At 34.7% G+C, this 20,680-nt stretch overlaps 1 protein-coding gene across 1 annotated transcript in view; it reads right to left on the minus strand.

Annotated features, from left to right (window-relative positions):
- Nucleotides 1-19,237, minus strand: part of mchr2a (melanin concentrating hormone receptor 2a) — a 79,765-nt gene extending 60,528 nt beyond the window's left edge. Inside the window, exons 1-5 of the mRNA XM_041253862.1 lie at nucleotides 19,053-19,237; nucleotides 15,787-15,996; nucleotides 9,248-9,441; nucleotides 8,087-8,207; nucleotides 7,019-7,318 (exon numbers count right to left, since the gene is read on the minus strand). Of these exons, the coding sequence (XP_041109796.1) occupies nucleotides 7,019-7,318; nucleotides 8,087-8,207; nucleotides 9,248-9,441; nucleotides 15,787-15,996; nucleotides 19,053-19,237 (1,010 nt within the window). The remainder of the gene's footprint in view (nucleotides 1-7,018; nucleotides 7,319-8,086; nucleotides 8,208-9,247; nucleotides 9,442-15,786; nucleotides 15,997-19,052) is intronic.
- Nucleotides 19,238-20,680: the final 1,443 nt, after the last annotated feature.

Raw genomic sequence — 20,680 nt, forward strand, 5'->3', positions numbered from 1 at the left:
GAGCTCTTTTATTTTACTTCGAAATCTTGTTTGTCTGTTCATTAGAAAACACCTCCAGTCTTTACGAACCTTGAAACGTCTACATAACAATACTGTGTGTGTATGTATCATGGCATAACATACAAATAGCTAATTTAAATTTAGCCACGAGTGGTCTAAATATATTTATACGACATGTGTGAGAAACCATTTTCATTGATAAACCATGTTATTTTAATTTTTTTTATTGTTGTTATTTTTGTATATACATGGCGAATGCTTAACATAAGTTCATACTGGATGCCATATGATTGAGTTCACAATTCAACCCTCTGACGAGCAATCCTAAAGTCTATTATAAACAATTAAAATCCATTTTATGTCCTCATTAACATTAGTTCTGGTTCCCCTTTACTTGTGGTCTGTTGCTCACTTTTCTTTTTCTTTTTTACTTGATGAGGTTATTCAAATGTTTCAAGTTCAAAGAATTGATGCATCCTGGTACTTTGGCTGTAGGTCAAAAGGTTTGATTGCAGTTAGACCATTGGTGTGACATTAAACTACAGCACACTAAGTACAGGGAAGTATCGTTAACTTTATTTACAATATAACATTGTCTGTTCCAAATTGAGGTAATATGTACAAGCAAAGAACCAAAAGATGTTCAACAGATGCAAAGGGGATAATATTATTTAAACATATTTAAATTGTTTACAAAAATTGTTTGGGGTTAAATTATTATTCTGCATCCATACCGCAAAAAAATACAGTAAAATACAGTAAAAACCTCTAAATGTGAACATGTAATGCACAATTTAAAACAGTTCCCCCATATATTTTTTATATATGTTACATTTGGTTCAAACATTTAAAATATATACCAAAAATACAGTTGTTACGCACGTTTTACATATATGAAACATATTTTATATAACTCAAAAATATATTATGCATATATATTTTTTTAAATATATTGAAAATGTATTTTCTTTCAATATGGGCCTTGACTGTAGAGGAAAACTCTAGGTGAGAACTTCTTAAATAAAACAAGAAACCATTAAAATTGATACAGCATTTGGATTTAATATACAATTAAACAGTAAATACTAATACTAGTCTGAGAAACGACAGGCTGTCCAGGACCTGTGTCCACCATTGCCTCTCAGGCAACAAGCTATGCAGTTTGAAGAAATAATTTCCTGACCCACAATGGCCCCTCAGATATTTCACAAATCCACCCATGCAGACAGAATACGAACATGTAGTAATACAGCATGCCAAGGGGTAACACATCTACTACATTAAACAAAGCATTGCATTTAGTGATTACACTGCATGAATACATGACAGTAAAACTGGAGCATAAAGAACAGCCACAGCTAACTGATGGCAGAAAACAAACACGAGCAGTGGAATAACAAGAAAGATGAAACCTACTGGCAACCTATATCATGGTCATATAAAAACTACAGATGTGCGAAGGAGCAGGTCAGTGTAGATAAGGCTTTTCTAAGGTAGAAAAGACAACAGCAAAGAGAAGTCATGGAATTTTATAAAAAAAAAAGTCCCCAACAATGGAAAGGGCTACTTATTCCAATCCTGGGGTTAACTTTACTTCAAGGGTTTATTAATCTAATTACCAAAAATTAGACAAGCACTGTTACTTTCATTTCAATCATAATAATAATAATAATAATAATAATAATAATAATAATAATAATAATAATAATAATTATGGATAGTTAAATAAGTTGTATAATGTAGTAGCCCATTTAACCGTTTGTTTTCCAGTGATCCAATTAATTTCCAATTAAGACAATAGCTGTAGATTCCACAACACACAATTCCAGCAATGTTTGCACCGTGAAAACCTTGATAGAATCACAAGTAAATTGAATCAGCCACCTTTTAATCAAATGTTTTAGTTCAGTCAATTATCATCGCAATCAGGTTTCCTTAGCTAATAACAAGGAATTTGTGAATGAAAGCTATTGTATGATTAGGTTTTAATCCTGGTTGTGCATTTATGGACAAATATATTCAACTGCACACACATAATTCTCATCAAACAATGTAACTGTAGCAAGCAGTACAGATGGGGGCACTCGTCATTCACTTTCAAGGGAACGAGTTTAAGTTTGGATTGAAATTCAGGGCAATCCTTACGCTTACATGTGCACGGGTCTCTGAATGTCTTAAAATATATAATAAAATTTCACAAAACCCAGCGGCCAAGAAACCACATAAGGCTACATAAAATACAGAACACTTACCACATTTAATTACTAATTATTTTTTAACTTTTACAGCCGTTCTGATTTTTTACTTAAAAGGGTAACTGGATGTTTTCAGGTAAGATCTGTCACACAAAAGTGAGAAAAAGGTTTTTCAAATGAAAATCTCTGCATTTCTGTGAACTCCCTCTACCACCCCCAAGAAACCAAACTGTCAGATTTATTTGGTAGTCTGGTTATGGAGATGCAACACTTTACACTGTACTCACACCAGTCAGGTTATTATAACTACCTGTACCTGAGAATCTGAAATCTCTCACTTCTGTTTAGGTATCCGAGCAATGTATACACAGTTCATGGCTATCTTAACAGATATTTAGACACATTTTTCAGGACATGTAAACACATTCTCTGTGAATGTGGTTAATATGCATCATGGGGTATAATATTAATGTAAGCTGTTTTGAAAGTTTCAGAGAAAAGATATAATTAAAATGCTGCCTAAGAGCGCCATCTGCTGTGCTGTTTGCGTGCTGTGTCTTTACTGTGCACATTCTTTCTTGGAGCACCTTTTCTTGAAGTGAAATCTGGTTAATGGTACATAAACAGAAACGTAGGGTTCTATTCACAAAGCTTTAACTCATAAGTTATTTTAAAAAGTTTTTTTTTTTTTATTAAAGTACATTAAATCAAGTTTGGTATTCCTGAAATTGTTCTTGACTATAGACGGTGTCATTAACAGAATAAATATCAAACTTTATTTTATTCTTAAAACAGACTGAAAAAAATGAATGCAGTAAATACTGTACAAATGTGCATTTGGAAACATTATTTCCTTGGAATCACTTGGTGTTTAAATGACATGGGGTAGAAAGACTCCAAACAACAATGCATGCAAATCAAATAGCCTGGAATTGGGTGAAGGTTAATAATTCTCTTAATAAGGAAAAGTGAAACCTAAAACGATTGATGCCGGTAGAATCTGTACTTTGAGCCAGATGAGAGACAAAGCCCAGTGTGAAGGAGGCTGCTGAAGGATTTTGGAAACAGTTTAAGACAGTAATAATGGTCATTCCTTAAGCTGTAATGTTAGAATTTATCATACAATCATGCAATACAAATAACACATATAAAGTGCCCTTCATGCAAATACAACCTGTACAGCATTATAATATATAACAAACTCAGAATTAAACTACAGTATAACATGATTTGGAATCTCAATGAAAGAGAATAGTAAATAATAATAAAAAAAAAAACAGTAGTAAATAAGGTCAGGCCGAGGAACGAGTTCAAACGACTATTCATAACAAGTATGGCCATTTTTCAGTAAAAGTAATACACAAGTAATCTCCAACAGGGTTGTGACAACTGTCAATCTCATGCCTCGAGATGGAGAACCTTTCAGATGCACATTGCAGTTTTGGAGGAGAGCTGCTCAGAGAATTCCTACTGTACATGCATCCATTTTTTCCTAAGGATATGCTTTCCAAAAACAACCATTATTTTAAAATATGTTGTTTTTTCTAGTTCACATTAGGTTTATTTGGGGATTCATTATGACTGTGTGCACAAGCATATATTTTTTTTAAAGGTGATTTGGTGTTTTATGGGGGATACTGTGTGAGTTATACTATCACTAGTTCTCTGTCTTTGTCTAGACAAGGGGTAAAAATGTACTGCTACTGCGTGCTTTCAATGTATTTTGTTAAAAGCAAAGCAATAGTACATCTCTTCCATCCTGTACGGACAGAGCTTCTAAACAAAATTAAGATTGTTTTTTAGTTTCTTTCTGTTAAAAAAGAGGTATTTTTTCTTGCGGTATCTTTAGTTGTTTTTGTTATTGTATTTGATGTACATGCAACATCTATTTTGTGTGTCTCATAAACACTTTAGCCTGCTGTTTGTTGTACGTGTAAAGCTTTCTGTTTTATTATATATAAAGTAGTTCACTATTGCTTTTTAAAGAAAATCCTTAATATATTGTCCTGGAAGAGGACAGGGCTATTTATCTTAACAAAAGTAAGGTCTATTTTAAGTTGCATGTTAAAAAAAAAATGATTAGAATTTTTTTTTTTATTATTATTATCTTGTGCTATAGTGTTTTTAAATTTGTCTCCCTTTTTCATGTTTTTAGGTAAACAAAAATAATCTTTTGCATTAGATAAACATAACCAATTTTCAATAAAGTGTTTTGTGTGTTTTTCCTTTTATTTTCCTTGTTACAGTATTTTATTTGAGATCATGTGTACTGTTATTTATTGTTGTACAGTAGTACACACAGACAGCACTTAATAACATATGTGCCTGTAAAATAACCAATAGCTCTGCTTTTAAATTACTTTGCACACAATTGCTTTTGTCTGTTTTGTAGAAAAGCATTAGCTTTTAAGAAGGCTTTTTTAAAATAGCAACGCATAACAGATATATCAAATATCACTTTCCAAAGTTTTTTGAAAATGTGTGTTTGTGCATTTTCGAGGTTGCAGATTCAACAAGCAGTCATTCGATTAATCAGGGTCCGAGTCATGAGTCACTTTGCTCATGTACCAAAACTTGACCCGTGTAGTGTCAGAAATTGGTACACTGTCAGATTTTGGTACACATGCAATCAATTGCGATCTGATAGGTGTTTTCATACTGTCAAAAAGAGGTTCATTTACTATTAATTATACATTATTTTTTGAAAACTTAAACTAGAAACAGAATAGCTAAAATTTCTCTAAAAAGATAAAAAAAAAAAACAATTCATGAGTCCACCGCAAAGTTGTACAAGTAAAAAAAAAAGAACAAGACCCAATGTAGTGCACATGATAAATATTTTCATGTTTTAAAGTTTTAAAGATTTAAAAACTGCATAACATATCAGATTTGAATGGACACTTCACTGCGTTCTTAGAGGACATTTTTTAGGCATGCGCGAGCAAGCGCAGTGCGCTGAGCATCACTTTATAACATGTACACCGGTAAGAAATTAAAGTTGCTTTCACCTCTGACTATAGCATCTACTGTGACTTCAATTTCGGTAAAATCTGCCAATCAGAGTTAGAAATTGCCGGAACTGTACATAAATTGGAGAAAGTCATAACATAGTAAAAAAAAAACTCTCTTTACACATTTGCTTAGAATGGACATTCTGCATGCAATATAAAACTACATGTCCTTATAAAAGAGAAAAAGAAAAGTGAAGCACAAATCCAGTGGACATTGTACCCTTTGAAACATGTCACATAATAAAGGGTAGGAATCAACATAAATCAACATAAAAAAAAAAATATATATATATATATATATATATATATATATATATATATATATATATATATATATGCTGTGTTCTTAAATAGTAAATGCAACATTATTTGTATTATTTGTTTTGCAAAACAGAAACGTTGTGTTTCACTTTCATTGCACTTGCATTTTTATTAAGTCTGTAATACAATGATGCATTACGAGATTTAGCTTTAGTTAATTTGATTTCAGATAATGTATTTCTTATCTTTTCTCTTTTACACAAAAACATATTGATGTATTTCCCCTTTGTGTAGGGTGGAATAAAAAGTCACACACAGAGATTCATGGTTGACGCTGCACAGTATATTGTTAAAGTGTTTCTCCTGCATCCATAAATTCTTTTCATTTTGGTAAATGAAGTGGTATTAAGTTATTCTGTCGTTCTTTTTTTCCTATCAAATCAGTCCTTTTGTCATATCAGTCTGTTATATCTACTTGTTTGACTGTAGGCAATTTTCGATTTGAGACTAGTGCCTAGTTTTACACTGAATTTGCCAGGTGAATTCATTGACGTTGCTTGCAAACAGTAGTGGTGTGTGCTGGGAACGAGTGGAGATTAGAAGCAAAGCAGAGAATATTTAATTACACAGCAACTTTCTGAAATGAATTAAGAAGCTCTAAAAGTATGATTAGAACTTATATGATTATTCTTTTCTCATTCATTTTTTGTCTTCAGTAAACTCAAAATTATTAAGGTGCCGAATGTTCTATTGTTTTCAGGGCAAACAAATACATTCTATTCCAGAGATACAGGGAGGTCAGCAAAATCAAATTACGTATTTTTCAAGAATGCAGTTTTAGAAATGGATTTCTATAGTGCCTAAAAAACTTAGAACACATTTTAAAGTAGTAAAGAGAAAGGATTGTTAAAAGCCAAATACTTCCTTGTTTACCATGCTGACATTATTTATTCCTTATAAAACTTATTGCAAAAGAGAAAATAAACTTGGTCTGATTGGTCTGATTGCAGTTGGATTTGTGTGGGGTGTGGGGGTATGTTTATGTCACAGCCTAACTCGCTTGAAATGTCTTAATCTTACTATGATTGGCTGCAAAGACAACAGGGCTAACCAGTGATCGGATAATGTTTTGTTGGGTGGATTTTAAAAAAAGGACTCGTCGTTGATATCGAATGTTCGAGTCCAAGTCACACAAGGCTGAGTCCGAGTCGAGTCTGAGTCTTCTGCGGCCGTGACTCGAGTCCGAGTCCAAGTCACGAAAAATGAGACTCGAATCTGTATTTTGTTCCCTTTTTAGTTTGATGATTCATTTTATAAATACATTTTAAAAAATAACCAAAATAACAGTCCATATGTTTAAGTAGCTGTAAACTTTACACTGAAAAAACAAAGCAAAAACATAGCTGCCACTTCAATGTACCTCTAGAACTCTCAAAACAGGCAGCAGTGTTTTCAGAAACAATTCATCTAGCGTTCAAATTCAAATTGCAATTTCATAAATTCTCTATTTTCAACCTTTTAATTTGAGTGCAATATTATTCTGCTACTTGCCCTAACTTCCTGACTTCCCTATCAGTCCTCCTCATCCTAATGCTTGTGCACCCAGGGAGCCTCTGGCGGAAGTTTCCGCTCAGAAGTATGTACAGGAAGGGGTTAATGCTGCTGCTGGTGTAGCTGAGGCAGATGGAGATGTAGTAGCAGACATAGTAGGTCAGGTTTGGCTTGATCACCTGGAGGTTCACCAGCTGAATCACATGATAGGGCGCAGCACTCAAGAGAAACACTCCAACCAGCACCAGGACCATTTTAGTCAGTCGCATGACTCTGTCTCTCGGAATGGTGGTGCTGTATCTGAAATAGAACTAGCAAGCTGTAATTCATTGACATCGTTTTGTGCAAGAGTGTGGTAGCTATACAGGTATCTTATACTTAGATCATAATTTACCACACCTATCAGCTATTACAGTAAAAAGAAAGACCTCTTCTGAAAAGACTCCTAAAAGCTTAATTTCTGAAGTGAGGAGGTTTGAAGAATGACATAACATAACAACTCAGGGGTGCTTATGTATTTATTAACTCACGTCTATGAAAGCAAAGTTGCAGAGGGAGCAGAAATTGCAGCTATTATTTCTTAAACCACCTCACATGAGAAAATCAATGTTTATGAGTCTTGTTAGAAGCAGTCCACACGTTAAATAATGATGTAAGCAGAATCAGCAGCTGAAAAATATACAAAACACACCCTATAATATTAAAGAGGCAATGCATTAAATATTCTGAAAATGTAGATGATAAATAGTATTCCTCAAGCTGTGTCATGAAAAAGTAGGTCATCCTGACATCTGCAGCATATAAAAATGCATCGAATACCCAATGCCTTTGCATAGTTTCATCAACATGACAAGTGGTTGGATTCATTTGTAATTTTGATCACATATTTCTATTAAAGTTGAACTTCTTTAATAGCATTTATATTGTTAGCTCAGCACTAAATTTGTCTTAAGGAAACTCACAACAATTGCGTGTGGGTTACATTAGCTGGGGATCCAAACCACTGGTGTTTCTGAATACCACACCTCAAGAATACCATGTGCAACTGTGCAAGTCATGTCACATTACCTTTGAGCTTTCTTGTTCTGTTTATAGATCTTCCAGGTATAGCAAAGAATCAAAATGTAGCACAGCAAAATCAACGGCAGTGGAAGGAAGAAAGATGTAATGGATTGATACAGAGTATACCGTTAAAAAAAAAAAAATATATATATATATACACACACACACACACACACACACACACACACACACACACACACACACACACACACACACACACACACATATCTAAGTGTTTCAGACTTTGAACTTGATCTGCTTTTTGTTGCACTAAGGCAAAATTAGTAGCCTACTCTATACTGCTTGTTGCTATGTGAAGTATGCAGAGGAATGTAGTGTTACGAACCGAAACCAGGGCGGCGAAAACAGTGCAAGTCCATAGGTGCGTGTAATACAATAAACTCCCTGGTGTGCGGCTATATCTGGTAATTACGGTACTTCTGGTACGGTTTGGTGATGCTACAACTGCAAGGCAGTAATTTGGGTGCATTTACAGGTTGAGGCAAAGCATTTCTGGAAAATGACGTTACATGTTTCTATAAGTTTCAGTCCTCACGCAATGTTAGGAATTGTGAGATATGGTCTTGCAACCCTCTATAACGACAGACTTAAAACATGAGTGTATGTCAAGTAATCCTTATAGAAGTTTACCACAGTATTTTTTGCAGTTTTACCATACTTTCCCCATGTTTATATTATGCATTTGCCATAGTTTACTCTGAGTTGTCATGTTTATTAAAATGCTTACTCATACCTTGCTATTCTTTCTAATGCTTACCTGTGCTTTACCATGCTTTCACTGTGTTTTATTACACTTTACTACATTTTTACTATGGTAAACTTGTATAAGGGTAAACAGGTTAGCCATATCTAACCCATCTGTATAAGCTTGAATCACAATGCCAAGCTTTAATGGGTGTAAGAGATGTCGTCAGTGGAGAAATTATTTCTGTCTGATTCCACAAGGAAGTTGAAATGAATCAATGTAACCTCTGGACTATCAAAATATAAGGAGACGGATAAACATTGTAACCCTGTGACATTAAGTGGAGATCACTGGCAACATGCTTTGATTAAACTCTTTGGATTATGAGGCATCTTAATAAATGATCTTTTACAGAATGAGATGCATATTACAATTTTGAGATACCAATATTAAAACTTACCAGAGCACATCTTGCGGTGAGGCTAAATCAAAAGCACAACTTTCTAAACCATCTTTGAACTTAATAACCTTGGAGTAAACCCACACAGGTATGACCAGGATACATGAAGCTACCCACAGGCACAGGTTCACTTGAATAGTCTTCGACCGGGTCCTTAGGCTGGTCAGGCGAAAAGGATGCACAAGGGCAAGGTACCTGTGCAACAGATAAGGTTTAAGTTTTACATCCTTGTCACTGAGAGCTTTAACACTTCTTCTGGTAAAACTAAACGTTGTTTAAAAATGTTTTCATACACAGATTACCATCCGAGCACTGAATGTCTAAATGACCTCCTCTTGTTCATAATTACCATATAATGGGACAGTTTGGCTGGTATTAAATTCGGCGGATTTGCTGCCTTAGTAGATTTTGACAGTTTTTGAATTGATGTTTTTCACAGAGAAAAATGCCACAATTTTGTATTTCTACTATTAATGTAAAAAAACATTCAAATACATGTTTACTTTATGAAATCTGTCTTCTAAAACTGTATCTGATATACAGCAACTCTAAAAACGAATCACTTAAGTAATCCTTATTAATCCTTTTTTGACCCACGTTTTTTTGTCTAATTCAACAGAGAAAACGTTAATTCTTATATTTTATTTGATTTATTAGCTGTTGTCGGTTCAGCTTTCTTTGCAATGCTTCCAAAACCATCAGGTAAAAAGTCGGTGGTTGCTTGATGCTAGAAAATTCTTAGGATTGTTAGGAAGTTATACGAGAGGAGATTGCTAGCCTTTGGACCAAAATTCAGCTGGCAATTGCTCCCATTCAAGCCATGTTGTCCAAATGCACCGAGAAAGTATGTGAGGTGTAGGATTCTTTTGAAACCCACCTGCAGCTTGCTTTCCTCTGAAAATGACAAGATCCGTGCAAAGCCATGATCTGGAGAACGGAAGTAGGAGAAACAACCTACGTGTTATCAGAGTTCAGGAGGGGATGGAGGAAGGCAGACCAGCTGAGTTTATGTCCAGCTTCTTTAGCGAATTGTTTGGGCAGAATAGCCTGGATTCCCCATCTACACTGGATTGCGCACACCGCTCGACGGCTCTACGAAACAGAGACGAAACAAAGGCCTAAGGCCTTTCATTTTGAGAGTGCACCATTTTCAGGTTAAAGTGCAGCTTTTGCATTTGGAGAGACAGATAAGCTTATGCTTCACAGAAACCAATTTTAGCGCAGACCTGGTAAAGCGCAGAGCAGCATATAATTAAGTAATGTCGAAATGCGTCCAGCCCGTCTATGTGTTTCTTTTAATGGAGCGGATAAGATCTCGGATACATCTCAAGCAGCAAAGGACTTTTATTCGAGAGAGATTCACCAAAAGCTACCTGGCACAGATTAACTATGGGAATGGAAATGATCATTTTTGTCTGTAAAATGAATGTTGTTCATGTATAATTAATTATTATTAAATAACAAATAATTAATTGATTATTTTGAATTAATAATAATAATAAAATTTAAGTGACGCACAGCGACTACGTTAGACACCCCTATACTGATGAAGAATAATTACAGTATCTAAACCAACGAGGTACGAAAAGATCGACCCTCAATTGTGAATGTGATTATATATATATATATATATATATATATATATATATATATATATATACACACACACACACACACACACACACACACACACACACATTTCTAGAAATTTCTCATAAAACAAACAGTTAACATTTTAGGAAAATTCTTTTGTAGCAAATATTCTGCTTTTGTGGATGAGGAAAAAAGTTACAAGAAATAGATGTCTACAATTATTTATTATTTATTATTTTAGTTTCAAGTTCAGAATCATGCTTAATCTTCCAAAGGCACTCCATCCCATTTTTGCTGTTGATTGCTTCTGTTGATTTCACACATTTGGATCTCCGTTGCTGAAACTATCTTAAGTATAGTTACAGACTTCTTCAAGCTTGATCTCATTGACTTCGATTGCATGTGCAGTGGTATATTTATTGAACATGAATTCAGGTTCATTTTCAAAGCTGCTTTGATGCTAGCCTCGTGTAGTTCTTGTATTCTTGTCTGTAATTCTTCTGGGCATGTTGTAAATATGAGGATGTTGTCAGCAAATAAAATGTTTTCTAGGGTGCCTGTGACGAGCTTTGGGGAAATTGTATCTCCTTGACAAACTCCTTTTTTAATCTTGATTTTGCCGCTGTTTTTATGGAGTCTTACTGTGGATGTTGCATTCTTGTATATGGTGTTGATCAAGTGTCTGTACGTTTTCTCAATTCCTTGTTTAATACAGATTTTGTGTAAACAGAGTCAAAGGTTTTTTCTTAATCAATGAATCCCAAGCAAAGTGGTAGTTCATACTCGTTGCTGATTTGAATCACTTGAGCGTTGTGCTAAATCCACTCCTGAATCCTGCTTGCTCATTTGATTGTGCCGAGTCAAATTTTTCATGAAGTCTTTTGGTGAGTACCTTGGGAAAAATATTGTAAGATTATAGGAAGTAAGCTAATAGGCTCATGTAAAGTATCACTGATGCTCTCCAGTCGTTTGGCACTTTCTTTTGCTTAATACAATCTGTAAAAATATGCCACAGTGTTTATGTCAGTCCTTCACCTCTTTCACATTGTCAGTCGTTATGCTGTCTTCTCCAGGTGCCTTTGCTGTCTCCATATGTTTGACAGCATGTTTCACTTCTTCCAGTAGAATTCCTGGAACTTCTTTCTCTGTTTGCGTTTTTTCTGTCTCGTTTTTGCCATCTGCTGCATTGCTCTTTTCATCTTGATATAATTTTCTGTTCACTCTCTTCAAAATCAATTTGCAGGTCGTGATGACAGTCCCATCCTCTTGTTTCCTATTTTTGTGTAGTTCTTGTAGGTCTTCATAAAAATCTTTGACTTCTTCATCCGAATAGTTTGTTGTTGGTGCATATAGTTGGACGACCTGAAGGTCATACTTTCTTGAAACTTTCACTATCAGTCTTACATACCTCTCTGATGCACTGTCAATCTCTATTACATTATTCCTGATTCTCTTGTTAACGATGAATCCAATGCCTCCTGTTCGTTCATCTGTAGTGCCTTGGTAAAAGAGAAGATGTCCATTCTTGAGTTCTAGTAGTCCTTTGTCTTTTTGCCATACTTCATTTAGTCCTACGATGTCCCATTTGATTCTTCCAAGTTCTTCTTCCAACTCTTGCTTCACCTGAAAGAGATCTGCAGTTGTACATGGCCAGGGTCAGTGTTCAGTGGCAGCCTAAAATCATAACCCAGTGATTTTTAGCACCCTCTGCCTTCATGCCTAACCGGCCGCTGTCTTAGTTGGTGAGTGCCCTTCCACTTTGGCCCCGCTGTACTTTGTCTTGAGAACTCGTTATCACCCTCCTGCCACTCTGAGGCAGTGGAAGTTGTACTTCAAGAGGGATATATAGTGCGGATTTGGATATATCGCAGTCCTGGAGTTGGCTCCCCATTTTTACTGTCTAACTGTGCATGCCTTTTCTGCAATATACATAGGCACTTAGAATTACTGTTTGCTTTATTTCGTACGGCACATCACAAACAAAAATATACAAAGCAAATAAAAACAAACATTAATATCACACTGTTATCATATATGAACGTATTGCACAATAACACAAAGCAAATGAAATATCTACTTGCTGAAGCGGTTTTTATTTTAGCCAACAAGGTGTTCACTTGTGGCAGCAATGCACTAGCAAAAGTTACAGGCAGTGACGTCAGCTCCCTAGCAAACAAGTATTCTTTCAATGCGTGAGTTTGTGCATTTGAGAAAGGAGAGGAAGACTTGTGAAATTAATTGGAGACTTAAATTGATGAGAAGCAATTACCCTCCGCAGTACAAATTAAAACGGTGTTCTGCTTTTTATATGAAAAATGAGAAAAAGCGGGTTACGTAGAGGATTTATATTGGACCCTGATGCCCCCGATAAAACGAGGGCATGGTTGTACAGTATTTGTTAGCCTATTTATTTTTGACAACCGCCGGGAGCTATATATCGCAGATCTGACACATACACACATATATATATATATATATATATATATATATATATATATATATATATATATATATATATATATATATATATATATATGATATATATATAATGACACAATTGAATTTTTTAAAGTTTAATTTTGAGAAATACTACAATAATGTATTATGGATGGATGAAGCTTTAATTATCATCTACTTACCATTTGATCAATAAAGCAATTGATTTCACATTATATGCGACAGCTGCAAGTGATTTGTTGCAGCAATCAAATTTGACCCTGTAGCAGGGGGAGATCTGTTCTGACTGCTGACGTGTTCACAGTGCTGCAGGAAGAGGGCGTCAGTCATCCAACAACCGCCTGTGAGTCACGGCAGTGACACAGGGAGGTGGGAAAGTGGGTGTGTGGACTTTCCCCCTCTCTGAATGGCTGAGAGGCGAGTCTTGGGGAGATTGTTAGCCCTATAAGGTAACGCTCTGTTGTTTCCTCAGGTCTGCCCATTTAGACACGCCGAGAGTGCGGAAGCTCTGGTCCAGGACCGAGAATCAGCCGGGAGAAAAAAGAAACATAGTTTCACAGCGAGACAGTGAGAGCGAAGAACCCTTGGGCAGACCCGGGAGTATTGTAACGGAGCAGGCTTGTTAGCCGGCAGTGTAGGTCGGTGATCTGGGTCGCATGGGCAGCTTTTTCCTATATCTTTAGGCTTAAAACAACATGGACCTAGCTAGCAAAAAGATGAAAAAAACAACATGGACCTAGCTAGCAAAAAGATAAAAAAAACAACATGGACCTAGCTAGCAAAAAGATGAAAAGAAACAAAAACAGCAGCTTTCAAATATCAGAATTTTAGATCATAAAATATATTATTAATATTAAAAAACAAAGTATACAAATGGGGCTATACATACTACTTGATGATACTGTAAAATACTGTAGCTCCCCTAAAAATAAATAGCTCGTCTGTCTTTCCTAGGAGTGAGATTTTTGAGAAACATATTGCTTGAGGAATCGAGCATTAATATTTCCGGGTGCTTGAGTGCTCGAATCCAACGCCAGACAATACTCTTCTCTACATACTAGTGTACGTAAAACATTGCCACAAATCCTATTTTTAAATGCCAATCTAACACACAATCAAGTGATATATTAAGTAATGAATATAATGTTTGCCTTCTTGTACAGTTAATTGTGCATGGTCAAGTGTTACTAAATAAAGGATTCACACACACTTAACATTAGATTGTTAGAAAGAGATGCCTGGCCTACCTGTTTGAATTGTTCTCAGAGGTCCATTACTTTAGTACAGTACTTCCAATTTATAAACAAAATTAAACATAAACTGTGTTTTTTTCACAGAACAATTTCAAGTGAAAAAAGCCATCCGTCTAGTATTGGGAAGATTGGGGAATGCAAAGTCCAGTCACAAGAAATCTGTTGGAAGACAATTCCTGTATTTTTGCCGATTCCACTTTTAAAAGAAAAAGTCTTTAACATTTCAGTCTGTTCGGTACAAAATCCAAACAAAGAACGATTCCAAGTCAATGTGGAAAAAATAAATAAAGTCAATGAAAAAAATAGAAAAAAAATGAAATCTCAAGTTCAGGCTATGTCTGGTTTATAGTAACCTATGTTTATATACAACGAGACGTTCTTATTTTTTAGTGGATTAAAAAAAAAAAAAAAAATCCAGCATTTCAGTATTTCAGTCTGTTCAGTCCAAAATCCACATGCAGAGCAATGTACAAAAAACGTCATTTGTTTAGCGATACCTTTTTATCAAACAAAGATTTTTGTTTCGAGTCCTCAAACACAACCCTAGTCCCTATATGGACACAGACATTAGTGTAAATAGAGTGTTTACTACGCTCAGTTAAACTGGTATTAATGTAAAGCTATGCTACGTTTAAGGCAGGAAATTCTAAATGCAACTGCAAAGATGATTACTTGATTTACAGGAACATTCTTGCAACCACCGTCTAACTCAAGCAAAGAGTCCTACACGCGTGTCAACCTTCAATCAGTGGCAGCTACCGAGAGTATTCAAGCCTGGTAAATTTATTTATCTTTCAGTCAAATTTTCAGTACTGACCAACAGTCAACCGAACTTCCATGCGGCACTAAGTGAAAACCAAGGATGCCTAAATGCTGTGATACTTGCTTATCTAAGCTGTTTTTATTCTTAAAAAAAAAACAAACAAAAAAAAAAAAAAAAAACACATGTTAATAAACCGAAAGCGCCAGGGCTTCATTGGTTTTTAATACACTATGACTTGAGTATGGTAAACCCAAGAATGTTAGTATATTACCTTTCTAACTGCCCCATATACAATTTCAATACATCCAGTATTCCCCTCGAGTTACATAACTAACCTGATTGTCAAAATGCATTAAATGCCATTATATTACACTTCAATTTTTTTTTTTTTTAAAGCCACTTAAAATAAAAAAAATAAAAAAAAAACTGAATCTCATCATGATTGAGGTCCATTCATTATATCATACAACTTACCTGTCTAAACTCATAGTGGTCACAATTGCACTACATGCAAACTGGTTGCAGGTGTCCAGCGATGTAATAATGGTGCAAAGTGGGCTACCAAAAACCCACTCCCCTCCCCGTGCCCACTGGTGTATCAGAAACGGCATTCCAATAACATGAACAAGATCCGCCAGAGCCAAGTTACAGATGTACACATCTGGAATGGTCTTCTTCACTGACCTGGATTTCCAACAGAGACAAATAAACTAGATTAGCATTGTCAAGATGGCAATGAAAATATTTTTCATGGCTAATGACAAATTAACAGATTAATTAATGTCTCTGGGCAAAAATGGTATCTTCACCATTATAGTCTTTAGGTAAAAAAAAAAAAAAAACAATAAAAACTGCTGTAAAAAAAGTATTTAGTTGGTTGTTTTGTGAGTTGTACTCCTCTCCTAAGATTTGCCTTGGCCCTTGCACTTCAAAATATCACCTCAAGTACGTAATATGCAGTTTTGTAATTTTTGGTAGACTGTATTCTAAAAATACTTTATCAACATTTTATAGATGCTTAATACAAGAGAAATACAACTGTGGTGACAACACTTACAGATATCAAGGAGATATTTTTGATGTGCAGGGTTATTTGCCATTATTAGTTTGGTTTTATACAAGTTCAGGATGCCAAGCCCAATAGGGATTCTAAAAACAGCTCAGCAGTTTTTGATCTCAATTTTCAGCAGCTTATTTGGCACCAATCATTTTATATACGCTGTACATGCTGTGCAATAAGGATTTTAAATGGATTTCATTTGATTCATGCTTTATGCATGAAAAACATGTTGCAACTGTTTTCTAAAACACTAACTACAACACTGACATGGGTCTAAACCAATATTTTAGTATTTCATTTTGGAACTCAATGTCATTAAAGCACAATACTCAACCCTGACTTGAACACTGTTTGCCTTTCAGTCATAACACCAAACTCTCACTTGTGACCTGAGCTAAAGTGAGTTACCCGGCTGTGCAATTTAGCCTCCTAGAAATTTCTAATTGATTTCCCCCATACACATCCCAAACAAGTCAGGATCATTTAATGAGCTACATGGCATCCTAAGGATGCCCTCAAACCCTTACGAATTTCCACTGTGATTTTGCATGTACATGTATTTTAGTTAATAAGGGATTGGATGAGCTATCCCTGGGGGTACTGGCAGATAACAATATAATTAAATAGCTGTGCTATTTATATTGTTTGCTTTAGATTAAAATAGACCCTATCACTGAATTAGGGTATTTTTTTATTTATCAAAAAAATGGCAGATCTTAATATCACCCCACATTTACAAACCTGATTTTTTGCAATTCTTATTCCACTAAATTTTTATTGTATTGTATTTACTGTAGCAATGTTAATACGTTAGGATAATTGAGATAAGTTAGGATAAATTAGATATTACAAAAGTAACGGATTCAAAGCCTCCCCTTTTTGTGTTATTATAGTGCCAAATAGCGATGGTGCTCCAAACTAATAGAGATTTCAAATCTTTTAATAGCAATGCTGTTGAGATTTGCCTCTACTTCATGCCAAGCTGACAGTGAACCTATTATTTGTCTGTCCTTTAATGAAAGGGAAAACCTTTATTGGTGTTGAAGATGTTAAGCCTTCAAGGAATGGAAATTGAAGTGCACTGCACAACATTTCTTAACCACTCTCCTTAGACAGAGAACCCTTTAAGTGTCCTGATGTCCTTATAAAGTTCAACCAATGAGTGAATAGGTTACAGAACTTGGAATCTGCACAATGCCATAGCAACACGTTTTTCCTCACCTAAGTATTATACAAAACAAAAACAAAAAAAATTAAATGCTTGATATGAATACATTAAACAAGCCCCTTCATGTTCCCTCAGAGTATTAAAATATTATATATTTATAACGTAATTTAAAGGTATAGTGCCTCATACAGTTAAGAAATAAGCTTTTTTTTAAAAAGCACATATTTTAGAATGTTGTTCAAAGTGTTAAAAAGAATCAACTCTTTGTATGTTTTCTGTAAAAATGTATACGTATAACAATAACACAATTAACCCTACTACACGTACAGCTGAGCCGAATACAGTACATAATTAGGGCTTTGTTTTTGTTTTTGTTTTTATTAATTACATTTTTTGGTGCTTATTTTGGGCTTTTTTCGAGTTTTATGTAAATCTTTTTTTTTTTCAGGGGTTTCGCTTTTTAGATACTGTATGAATTTATTTTTTTTTTCTGTCAAAATTTGCTTATTAGTAACTCAACAGTACTTTCACACTTAAGTTGTATCTTCTTTCCTTTGCTGTCTTCCACAACAAAATCATTATGGTCACAGGCACATTCCTGTAGGATTTTTGTGTGTAGGAATTTTTTCTTTACATTTCGCCACAATTTGCAATTCTGTTTTAAATACTCTGTATCTTAACTGAATACAGTTTTAAATCCTGCAAACAAGCCTCCATTCCTTAATTGTAATCTTGTTTTAATGTCGCAAACGGAGTCACCAATAGAAATGTAGAATTTGCTGCCACTCAGTAGTTGGGGTGGAATTAAAGTATTCAGACAAATCAATGATAGATACAAGTCAGGAAGGAGGGACATTGCCCAGCAGCACCGGGAAAGATTACATCCCCATACATAATACAACAAATGTGGATAATCTGAATACCTCTGTTATCCGATAAAAACCCTTGTTAACCAGTCTTGTTGTGTGTGCTCTTCTAACCTGCTATCATAAAACATAATATATTCTGCTGTTAATCTCTGGTATTTACAGTACAGTGCAGCACTATATGTTATGTAATTAAAAGCCAATTATCAGAACACCCCCTTGTCCCAATTAGTTTGGATAATAAGTTTTACTGTAAGTGATATATAACCTCCAGCTCTTGTTAATAGTAATAATATTTGTCATGCAACATGGCGACATTCATGGATGGAAACACTTGGTTCTATTTTAATGACCTAAACAGTGACACATCTTAAAACTGCCTTCTTAAAATGCATAAACCAGCTTTACATTTTATGATAAATGTGGCCCTATAAACCACCCCTGGGGAGAAAATCCCAGCAGGATTAATAGCGAGTTAAAGAGCGGTTTAGATCACTGTCAATATTTAGATTATTAAAATAGACCAGCTGTACTTTGTAATACATTGTAATAAACAGAATGGTAAATATCAATGGTATTATTATTGATCAAGTTTGGGGAGCTGCAGCTTATCATTAGATAGATAACTTTATTAACCTTACCATACCTTATGATAGTGACTAATATAAGGACATTTCCAACCAGGCCAGTTGAACAGATAATGCCAATGAGGCAAGGCAGGACAATAGTTTCGGCTGCATTGTTAATCTCATAATAACCCACTTCAGAATTCCAGGAGCTGTTGAGAGCATTATGGCTGTCGTTCCAGCATGGGTATTCGGGGTCCGTCATCACTCGACAAGTCCTTTACCGTTAGAAGCTTCAAAATAAATGGAAGATATTGCATTTCTATGTTACTCCCTTGTAAGAATGTCCCAGTAACTGTCAATTTGTGCATAGATTAAATGTTATTGAGATAGTAAAATCTGTGCTGTTTGAATTGTGTTATGAGGCATGCTAGTGTGGTTGGAATCGGGGTTGGAATCCTGCGCGCACCAAGTTGGCAAGGCCCCTACTTGTGGTGTAAGGGTGAATTAGATTGGGTTAGTTCGCTTTATCAGTGAGCTTCCCACGCATAGTCCTTGCTTCAAGGGCTTAGCAGTTTGGTAACATGCATTGTTTAGGTACAGCAGATGACAAAAGGATTTACTTGACAGAGAAGGTCAATTTGTTATGAATAACTGAAGGCATTTTAGACAATGTGTTTAATTTGTTTTTCCCCCAATGAATGTGTCACAAAAGTCTTCCCTAACCATCACTCTGTGTAAAGTAAAAAGCAAGAGATGGATTATACAGTTTTTTTTTCTTAAAAGGATTGCAATGAGAATGGAATATGTTTAGTGTTTTGGTCCCACTTTATATTACCTAGGCTGTAATTAAAAGGAATGACAAATACCTTTTTTTTCTGTTTCCCCAATAACTAACAATGTCATAATTGCAAATTATGTGATGTTAGGGGTATGGATAATATATTAATATATTATTATTAAAAAATAAATAAATAAAATAAAAAAGGATAAACAAATGTGTGCCATGACAATAACGAAAACATCTGGAATAACCAATTATTTTTTTTATTTGTTGGTTATGTACACCATAGCTGTGTACAAAACAAAATGATCTTGATATTTACACAGCAGAGGTACTAGTAATGTAAATACCTATCTAAGTATTTACACACATATCAGTGGTGTAAATGAATATTGCTGTTGAGTCAGGGAACAGATATCTCCTATATTTTTAAATCGTGAACAACGCAACCAATCGGTAGACTTTTCGATATTATCTTGTCGTTTCTTTGATTACATGGTGTTAAATAAAATATGTAGTTTTTTTTTTTTTAAATTATGTCTCAATCCTAAAATTGTAGGTGATGCAAAAAAACTTTAGCTTTACATAAATACATAAATAAACTAACAAATACATAATAATAATAATAATAATAATAATAATAATAATATAATAATAATAATAATAATAATAATAATAAAACCATAACATGCTATTCTTTAATATTAACAAAGAACCCTGCTTAGTTTTCATTGCAGTACACAATACTTTAGCTGCTTATAGCTGCTTGCACTATTTGTGCTAGTATTGGAGCTGTCTAATGTAGGCTACTAAAATACACCATAATTTTTTTTTTTTTAATTTCATCTTTTGAATTACATTATTTTGAAGGATTTTGTGTTCCTGTACTCCTTTTTGTAGTAAGAGTTGTGAAACTTACCGAAG

The sequence above is a fragment of the Polyodon spathula genome, chromosome 6 (genome assembly GCF_017654505.1).
Source record: "Polyodon spathula isolate WHYD16114869_AA chromosome 6, ASM1765450v1, whole genome shotgun sequence".
NCBI classification, from domain to species: Eukaryota; Metazoa; Chordata; class Actinopteri; order Acipenseriformes; family Polyodontidae; genus Polyodon; species Polyodon spathula.